The following is a 10846-nucleotide window of genomic DNA, read 5'->3' on the forward strand; positions in this document are numbered from 1 at the left end:
TGGTTGCTGAGTGTTTATAGTATAAACTAGCATGTTGTTTGCATTTATTTAATATGAATTGGCATGATGCTAGAATGTTTAGAAAGTATGCTTCTAGTACGATTATTATGTTAAAATGTCATTAGTTTGTTTCTAGAACGATTATTATATAGTATGTCCTTAGTATGTTTGTAGTATATTATGTTAGTAAATCATTAGTATGTTTCTACTATGAATATTATGTTAGTATGTTTGTAGCATGATTATTATGTTGGTATGTCGTTAGAATGTTTCTAGTACAATTATTATCTTAGTATGTCATTAGTATGTTTGTAGTATAATTATTATGTTAGTATGTTTGTAGTATGATTATTATGGTGGTATGTCGTTAGTATGTTTCTAGTATGATTATTATGTTTGTATGTCGTTAATATGTTTGTAGTATAATTATTATCTTAGTATGTCGTTAGTATGTTTGTAGTGTGATCATTATGTATGTCGTTAGTATGTTGCTACTATGATTATTATGTTAGTATGTGTGTAATATGATTATCATGTTAGTATGTCGTTAGTATGTTTCTACTATGTTTATTATGTTAGTATATTTGTAGTATGATTATTATGTATGTCGTTAGTATGTTTGTAGTATGATTATTATGTTGGTATGTCGTTAGTATGTTTCTACTATGATTTTTATGTTAGTATATTTGTAGTATGATTATTATGTATGTCGTTAGTATGTTTGTAGTATGATTATTATGTTAGTATGTCGTTAGTATGTTTCTAGTATGATTATTATGTCAGTATGTCGTTAGTATGTTTGTAGTATGATTATTATGTATATCGTTAGTATGTTTGTAGTATGATTATTATGTTAGTATGTCGTTAGTATGTTTCTAGTATGATTATTATGTCAGTATGTCGTTAGTATGTTACTACTATGAATATTATGTTAGTATGTTTATAGTATGTTAATTATGTATGTCATTAGTATGTTTGTAGTATGATTATTATGTTAGTAGTCGTTAGTATGTTTGTAGTATGATTATTATGTTGGTATGTCGTTAGTATGTTTGTAGTATGATTATTATTTTGGTATGCCGTTAGTATGTTTGTAGTGTGATCATTATGTTAGTATGTCGTTTGTATGTTTCTACTATGATTATTATATTAGTATGTTTGTAGTATGTTTATTATGTATGTCGTTAGTATGTTTGTAGTATGATTATTATGTTAGTATGTCGTTAGTATGTTTCTTGTATGATTATTATGTTGGTATGTCGTTAGTATGTTTGTAGTATGATTATTATGTTGGTATGTCGTTAGTATGTTTCTAGTATGATTATTATGTTGGTATGTCGTTAGTATGTTTGTAGTATGATTTTTATTTTGGTATGTCGTTAGTATGTTTGTAGTGGGATCATTATGTTAGTATGTCGTTAGTATGTTTCTACTATGATTATTATGTTAGTATGCTTGTAGTATGTTTATTATGTATGTCGTTAGTATGTTTGTAGTATGATTATTATGTTAGTATGTCGTTAGTATGTTTCTTGTATGATTATTATGTTGGTATGTCGTTAGTATGTTTGTAGTATGATTATTATGTTGGTATGTCGTGTGTATGTTTGTAGTGTGATTATTATGTTAGTATGCCGTTAGTATGTTTCTACTATGATTATGTTAGTATGTTTGTAGTATGTTTATTATGTTAGTATGTCGTTAGTATGTTTATAGTATGATTTTTATTTTGGTATGTCGTTAGTATGTTTGTAGTGGGATCATTATGTTAGTATGTTGTTAGTATGTTTCTACTATGATTATTATGTTAGTATGTTTGTAGTATGTTTATTATGTATGTCGTTAGTATGTTTGTAGTATGATTATTATGTTAGTATGTCGTTAGTATGTTTCTTGTATGATTATTATGTTGGTATGTCGTTAGTATGTTTCTAGTATGATTATTATGTTGGTATGTCGTTAGTATGTTTGTAGTATGATTTTTATTTTGGTATGTCGTTAGTATGTTTGTAGTATGATTATTATGTTAGTATGTCGTTAGTATGTTTGTAGTATGATTATTATGTTGGTATGTCGTGTGTATGTTTGTAGTGTGATTATTATGTTAGTATGCCGTTAGTATGTTTCTACTATGATTATGTTAGTATGTTTGTAGTATGTTTATTATGTTAGTATGTCGTTAGTATGTTTGTAGTATGATTTTTATTTTGGTATGTCGTTAGTATGTTTGTAGTGGGATCATTATGTTAGTATGTTGTTAGTATGTTTCTACTATGATTATTATGTTAGTATGTTTGTAGTATGTTTATTATGTATGTCGTTAGTATGTTTGTAGTATGATTATTATGTTAGTATGTCGTTAGTATGTTTCTTGTATGATTATTATGTTGGTATGTCGTTAGTATGTTTCTAGTATGATTATTATGTTGGTATGTCGTTAGTATGTTTGTAGTATGATTTTTATTTTGGTATGTCGTTAGTATGTTTGTAGTGGGATCATTATGTTAGTATGTTTCTACTATGATTATTATGTTAGTATGTTTGTAGTATGTTTATTATGTATGTCGTTAGTATGTTTGTAGTATGATTATTATGTTAGTATGTCGTTAGTATGTTTCTTGTATGATTATTATGTTGGTATGTCGTTAGTATGTTTGTAGTATGATTATTATGTTAGTATGCCGTTAGTATGTTTCTACTATGATTATGTTAGTATGTTTGTAGTATGTTTATTATGTTAGTATGCCGTTAGTATGTTTGTAGCATGTTTATTATGTTAGTATGTCGTTAGTATGTTTGTAGTATGATTATTATGCTGGTATGTCGTTAGTATGTTTGTAGTATGATTATTATGCATGTCGTTAGTATGTTTGTAGTGTGATCATTATGTTAATATGTCGTTAGTATGTTTCTACTATGATTTTTATGTTAGTATATTTGCACTATGATTATTATGTTAGTATGTCGTTAGTATGTTTGTAGTATGATTATGTTAGTATGTCATTAGTATGTTTCTAGTACGATTATTTTGTTAGTATGTCATTAGTATTCACATTTTATGTTAAATTATTTTTAATACACGATCACAGCAGACTGATCACCAATTACTGGCATATGCAGCCGAATGCCCAAATTCCAGCAACTACAGCGAGACGCTGCTCGCTGCAGAGCCACTTGGGCTCCAATGAGGGGGAACTTGAGCTCCAACTCCTCCTCCTATCCACCTTATTCTTCGCCAACGAGTGAGTGCAGCCATTTAAATGTTTTTGGCTAGAGAATCCGGTCTCATTCACTTCTATTTATTTTTAGACATTAAAAACTGCTTTTGCTGTTTGATGTTGCAAACTGATATTTTCTTATTATATTCTTCTACTTGGTCTGTATAGTCATGCAAACATTTGTTTGTAGAGCAAGTAGTTTGACCGTTTTCTGCCGTTTATTATTCCTAGTCCTTTCTCCCATAGGCGACTGAATCGGAAGTTCTAAAACAACCGCGAATACAGGCGCACTTCCACATTTTAGAATAAGGTTAATAAGCTGTTTTAATGCGTACGCCCACCCCACCTCTAACCCCAACCCCCTAGTGACGTCACTTGAAGAAGTGCAAGGAAGGAGGAGCTGGAGCTCTAGCTCCCCCTTGCTGGAGCTCAGCTCTGCCTAAGTGGCTCTGCAGTGAGTACCACTTGACTACAGCTGCCATTTTTAAACTTATATTTTGATTTTTACATTAAATGTTAGACTTATTTTGAGCTTGGCCAACTGACAAACATATTAAACAAATGTAAAGTGTTTAGAATTTCATTATTAATTTTACAATAAAGTGCTTTAAATAAAACAGTGTGAATTGAATTTTTTTAAATGTTCAAAGTATTTTCCTAAAATATGTGTCAAATGAGATGTCACCAAAAAACAAACAAACAAAAAAAACATATTTGCTGAAACACAGAGAAGGTTGTGGACAAATTAAGAATGAAAATCACCTCAGAGTGGATGAAAACATCCCAAACAGCACTCAAAAGTAACTAGCTAACACATTTAGTTACTTTTTTAAATACGAAAAGCAAGATTTTGATGCGAAATTTTTAGGAGTAAGTTCCTTCAACGCGGTGGTAAGTGCTGCATCTTTTGTCTCACTAGCAGTGTAGAGTTTACCCGCCCGAAACCCGTCGGGCTTTAGGACACGCGAGCTCCGCCTGAGTCTGGAGTCACTGGAGAGGAATGGATGCTCAGCCAGAATGCGGCTGTAGGAAGTGATGGTCCGCTAACGATAGGTGTAGATTCATTCGACATACGAAATATATAAATGACAACTACAATCCAGAATAGATTGTTTTAAATAGGTGGGCACATATCTACTTATTTATCACGGTACAATAGGATGCTAGGTGTGATGTACCCCCGTGTCGTCACAAGCCAAGCGCGTGCACTTGATGAACCTACAATTATAGCGCCTCCTCCGTGATCTTACGTAGCGTAAACTACTTAAAAAAACTACAATATGGTGATACTTGGGTAGACTGTGAAAATATGGCTTCGACAAGTAAAAACATCGTTTGGCTCTTGCTGTTTTATATCATTGTCCAATAAAAGTTATGCCACTGAATTTTACTTGAGGCCAGGTGAGTCTAATCACATCTGAAGTCTGTTGACCAATCAGAAACTTTTCAGTATCTGCCATGCCCCGATCTTTCGTGTAGCCTCAACCACTCTCACTTTTCTCACTCTCATGGTTTTCAATTTTGTATATCTCTTAACTATTTTACAAAGAACATGAAAAGGTAAGCAATGGGCAGTTTATTAGAAATATGTAGACAAAGTTGAAAGCTTTAATCTTTTTGCTTTTGAAAACATTGATAGTCCATCAACAATGTGCACACAACGTATTCCTGTCTAAAAAAGAAAATGTTGATAGTGCAAACTTATTTGGTCTTTTTGTTTTTGCTTTAGACTTGTTTGAAAACATACTATATCATTCTATTATCTCATCTTTTACATTTAAAGACATCAACACTGCAGTCATAAAATGAAAGACAGCGTCCAGTGCCAAATACAGTGCCAATATTGACTAGAGCAGTGTTTGTCAACCATGATCCTGGAGGTGGTCTTAACCAAACACACCTGATTCAGATCATCATCTTATTAGCAAAGACTGAAAGACCTGTAATAAGAGTGACATAAAAGACATCCAAAACATGTAGTGTCGGTGGTCCTCCAGGAACGTGGATGAGACACACGGGACTAGACATCACTTTGATTGGAGTCTACTGAAAATTTCAATCACCAACAGAAATCTAGTCCCACTTTTAAAGGAATAGTTCACCCAAAAATGTAAATGTCCTCATTTACTCCACTCATATAGTTCCAAACGTGATTTTCTTTATTCTATTGAACACAAAACAAGATATTCTGTAAAACGCTCGATATCCATGCCTGCTTTCTACCGATATTCAATATTTTCAGCAGTTTAAAACCATATGAGTAAGATTAAATTACAGAATTGTCATTTTAGCGTGAACTAACCCTTTAAAGAGACTCGAGGGCTAACATTGAGACGAGGAGTGATTTTTTTTTTGTCTAAAAACTCATACTTGGGGTTTCCAGAATCCAAACACTTAATTCACGAGGTTGTAAACTACAGCGATTTCACAGGACACAAACTCTCTCCACCTCCGTGAAGTTGGTTTTGTTTTTAATTTCAATACCTTACGATAAAAAAGAAACGTCGTCACATCTATTGCTTTTTCAGTTGAAAAAATACGAATACAGTGCAGTTTTTTCCAAAGTATACATCATGTTTTAGAACATATTAAAACAAAACAAAACAAAAAAAGCCAAGACTGCTCATAAGGAGAGGGACAATGAAGCTCTGTACAACAATATGCATATTAACTCCCAACAGAGGGTTATGTCGATCGTCTGGAGCGCAGTCACTGAGCGGACAGAGGTGACGCTTGACAATCCACGGATCTCAATCAATTCAGCTTTTGCCCTCTTTCAGATCATGTACCATATTCAGGTGACGGCTTCCTCTCTTCTTAGTATTTCATCCCTTCCTCCTCTGTCTGTCCACAGCTTGCCAGTTGCTTATTCCAGATCTGGCATTTCTGAAGAAGAACAGGAGCAAAACAATATTTTAGACATAAACCCTATGCTATATACCAGTTCAATGTGGTGATGTCATTGGCCCGTAAACATTTCCTGCTTGTTATCAAACGATTTCAGAACTGTAACAATTCAATTAAAACTTACTGTTAAAAACAGGGTCCCACTTTATATTAAGTGGCCTTAACTAATATGTACTTACATAGAAATTAATAGTTTGTTACAATGTACTTACTGTGTAAATACATGTATTTGCTGTGTACTTATGCTTGATTAAATACATGTATGTAATTACATCTTTAATTAACTTCGGTAATTACATTTGTAAATACACTGTTGACCATCCCTTACACCAGAGACCCTCAGTATGTCTTGAAGATGATCATCATTAAGTCTAGACCTGTACTTTGACTTATTGAAGTTCAAGGTGGAGAATAACTTCTCACACAGAAAAAAGTGGGGGAACTCACTCAAAACTTCCATTCCCTCACCTAAAAAAAAGGCGTATATATGTATAAATAAAACACCCCCACCCCACTCCAGTCACATCAGTCTGTACCAGTCTGTATCTACCTATAATATATATAAGATGCAGGCTGTAGCTAGGTAGGTGGCAGGCTGCAGATAGGTAGCTAAGTGGCAGGCAGGGGCGGGAACAGTTTACCTTGGTTCTGGCCGGCGCGAGTTCCCTCCTAACACTTCCCGCCCGTCACAGGGTCTAACAAAGGAGCGGGGTGCGTGGTGACGTCACCAGCATCCCCGCCCCTTTGTTTACATGGCGGGCGGGGAATGCCAGTGACCGCTGTGTATGGATAGAATCAGCGGAGCGGGGAGCGCTCTCTCTCCCCGCTCCGCTGATTCTGTCAGTGTACAGCGGTCGGCGCGGGCCACAAAATATTGCAGAGGCCGCGAATGGCCTGCGGGCCGCGAGTTTGAGACCCCTGACTTACACCTTAACCCTCCCTTAAACCTACCCATGCCACCAAACCTGTCCATAACCCAACCTCTATCCCAACTCAAAAGCACCACAAGTGTTCTCAAATACATTATAAACACAGTAAGTAGGGACACTTAATATAAAGTGGGACCAAAAACAGCTATCATAACGTTATTAATCAATATGTGGTTCTTTTTGGTTTCTCGGAAGCTGTAGAAATTAAACGTGTAAAACAGGAAATACGTTGGGACCATTGTGTTTGTCTACATCCCTCAAAATGGTCTATAATATACTGAGGTGCTTGCAGTAAATGAAGAGTTCTCACACTTTCAGTAGTACTGCTGTTTCTTTTTTAACAGTATTCTAAATCACTTTGATGTTTACCTTTCGTGTTCAGAAAAGTGAAATAGTGGATAGGGGTGTGCAATAATTCTGGTCTATGATAATATTTTTATTGTTGTTTTAACCAGTGTGGGTCATGATATTTCAAAATTCCGGAAAATATGATAGCTTTGACCTATCCAGATGGATTATGTATCATTGGAAAGGTGAGATTCTCGGCTTTACGCTTAAGTATCGCGAGCATTCATCAGCCAATCAGTGACTGAGATGTTACATGACAAACGGTAAGAGAGGTGTCCAAAAAACAGTGCATAAAAGTCACAGATCAGACGCAAAAAAATTGTGATTTCCCACCCTTCGGTTGAACTAACATAATTATTGCATACTACGAGATAAAAACTAAATTCTTTTTTTTTCTAGTGTCTCCTGACAAATGCTGGTAACAATCAAAACAATCTGCAGTTTGATGGAGCATACAGGGCCACTTTCTTAATCAGGCTTTAGAACAAAAAAACTCAAAGCGGTTTGTGTCGAGGGGGTTCATCATAGGACAGACAACATATATATTAATATTTATCACTTTCAGCAGTTTTTTTCGTAATTTCAAAGGGTTTTCTGTAAAATGACATTGAGATATTGCATTTATTGTACTGTATGAGGGTATGGGGAGACTTCAAAAATAGGTAGGCGGAAATAAAAAAAAAGGCAGTTGGAATAGATTAACTCCTACATAGACTATTATAAAGAAAAAACTTTTTTTTTCCTGTCTTTGCTGACTGCTGGAAAGAAATAAAATTGTTTCCAGGGTGCTGGAGCTCTCAAGGGCTGAGTTGTACATTTCCAAACTTCAGTTTATAAAAAAATAAAATAAAAAAAGCACTTTTTTGTGTGTGTTTATTATAACACAGACAATATACAACAATTGTTTTCAATTTCAACTGTACTTTCTGAAATTTCAAAGGGTTTCCTTTCAAATGATACCAAACTTTTGTATTTACACCTCTGCATGTGGGCATGGGAAGCTTTCTAAATCGGAAGGCCAAATTCAGGTGGAATTACCACAAATAGCCCCAGAGCTTAACTGGTTAAGGAAGCGTGATATGGCATTATCAAATATCTTACTAGCAAAACAACAAAACACTTGAGTATAAACGTATCCGCTTGTTAAGTGTGACGTCACGCAGAGCGGCTTCCGGGTCCAAGCGCTCTATTCAACTGAATGGGGAAATTCATGAAATGGTAATAATAAACGTTTACAAAGCGAATTCTATTTTTCTCGAAAGTTTCTCTTTAATACTTTCGAAAGTCACGATCGCAATATATATGTCCATGCCTAACATCTGATGGCCAGAAAGTGATTCATTGTTTTATAAATTGTTAAAATTTAGGTATTTATTATGCAGCAAGCCCAGAGATTGTCGTGTACACTATGACTTTATGTAAAATTAACTTTCATGTGTGATAGGAATAAAAAGTGATCATAAACGAATGATTTCTCCACTCAAATGAATGGCGGCTTGGACCCGGAAACAGTAATACATACGTCACAAACACGTCACCACTTAACAAGCAGATTGACAGTGTGGTGAAGCCTGTTAGAATGACCCTACAAAACAGAAATGAATGGTGTTTCTTTAAGACAAAGCTAATAAAGTAATATCAAAGGCAAAAGTGCTGGTTTCCTGAATATCTGCTAGTGAATGTGATCAAAAATGTAGTATATGTGCTAGACCCTTTTTAGGGTTTACCGCATTTTGAAAAGTCAAGGTTTTACTAACTTTGATGTCGTTTTAGAATCGTGAATATGCTGATCATACAGTCTTTCACAAAATAGTTATTTATGTCAATAATGTGGGAGGGTTGAAAAGTAAAACAGTGATGCCGCTGAAAGTAAAAGCTAGAAAAGACAAAGAACTTACTTTCATCATCACTATCAGCTGATTCCTGAAAGAAAATTAATGGAAACAAAATCAACCGTAAGTCATTCAGAAAACAGCAAGACAACATTACATGCTTTTAGTCATGACTGGGTCACTACAGTCCATATATAGCTCTATCTACACTTTTTTTACATTTATGCGATAGATTAAATAATTACTCTGTGTGCTTTAAAGAAGATCAATTAATATCTGCAATGTTTTTTTATCCTATTGTTGTGAATTAAGTGTCAGTAAGAGTGTCAACACAGTCCATTTAAACACTGTTGAGTTAAAAACCACCTGATAAAGGCATGTTCAGATCTCCTTGTGTGCTCCACTCCCCTCAAAAATGCATCTGACTGGATGTGACCCAACCTAATTGAGACTAAGGGTGCTTTCACACCTGTGAATCGATTCAGTTGTTCCGAAACAGAGATTACAATTGTTACATGTTACAATTGTTACATTGTTGCTCTTTGCTCTTGGAGCGGTTCGCTTTCACACTGCAAAGTTTCTAATCGGACCAAAAGAGCTAAATCAAGTCACGTGCGAGTAAACTCTCCTTACATTGGTCAGAGTGTCAGGGTTTATTTTGCAGCGTCCCGCTAAACTGTCAGGAGAGGTGGTGGTTTGGTGGTGATTGACAGGGTGCGCCCGAGCGACGTGTCTGAGGAGAGACGCAGTGGGGAGGGGTGAGAAGGGTGCGCGACGATGCCTATTTGAGGACCTGGAGGGAGACGCGAGATTACCGGGAGATCTTCACTCGTTTGCGGGCATCCGGAGACTCGCGAAACTTCCCGCCCTACTCATAATTCTCTCTTCATATAGCCGTATATGCCTATTACATATCCATAAAACACAGTGATACAACCGCGCTCGGATCGGATCGCTTTCTCACTACAATCGAACCGCTCCAGGGTTCCTTTCAATCGAGCCGAGACCACCTCATTCAAGCGATCTCGGAGTGATTACTTTGGCACGGAACAGAGCGCGATTGCCCTGTTCAGATATGCCAATCGAACCGCGCTAACTGGGCAAACGAGATACGTTCCGAAACAAAAGTGTAGGTGTAAAAGCACCCTAAGGGTGTAGTGAGCTTCATTTGGTCTGGACCGAGGGCAATAAATGACACATTGTTGCATCTTCTGCCGTCTTTGGGTCGTTTTCACCACACTGCTGGCTTTGGTCTGAACCAGTTGAAACGAACCAAAATGCTGTCATCTGACAAAATCCACATCTCTCATTGGCCAGATGTTGTTGAACATATTTCCTAAACTGCTTATTGATTGGTCAGAATTCACGTGCTGGAAAATGCCAGTGAACTCCCGCAGGTAAACAAAACCAGCAGAGCCAAAATGTCGCTTTTTACTATGAAGGGATGACTGTGCTGACTGATTGTATCCCTGCTTTGGTCAAACTATACATTTCGAGAATGAAGCGCGGCCGCGGCTGGAAAACAGTGTTTTAATGCATCGCTCGTCACTTCAGGAGGAGGCGTGAATTAATTTAGCTAAACTGCGACATGATCATCTTTAGGAAATATTAC

General features: G+C 35.8%; 2 protein-coding genes across 4 annotated transcripts in view; one reads left to right on the forward strand and one right to left on the reverse strand.

The window, feature by feature from the left end:
• rbm38 (RNA binding motif protein 38) overlaps positions 1–10846 on the forward strand; it is a 199313-nt gene that overhangs the window by 141249 nt on the left and 47218 nt on the right. The window lies entirely within an intron of this gene.
• ptges3b (prostaglandin E synthase 3b (cytosolic)) overlaps positions 4782–10846 on the reverse strand; it is a 14647-nt gene continuing 8582 nt past the window's right edge. The window contains exons 6-8 of one of the 3 annotated variants that reach the window (XR_012398289.1): positions 10380–10846; positions 9301–9703; positions 4782–6104 (exon numbers count right to left, since the gene is read on the reverse strand). The exon at positions 10380–10846 is cut by the window's right edge and continues 736 nt beyond it. Coding sequence is in view for 2 of the 3 variants with exons in the window: in XM_073938250.1 (XP_073794351.1) it covers positions 6085–6104; positions 9301–9325 (45 nt within the window). In the remaining variant the exon portion in view is untranslated. 3 annotated transcript variants of the gene reach the window in all.

The sequence above is a fragment of the Danio rerio genome, chromosome 23 (genome assembly GCF_049306965.1).
Source record: "Danio rerio strain Tuebingen ecotype United States chromosome 23, GRCz12tu, whole genome shotgun sequence".
NCBI lineage: Eukaryota > Metazoa > Chordata > Actinopteri > Cypriniformes > Danionidae > Danio > Danio rerio.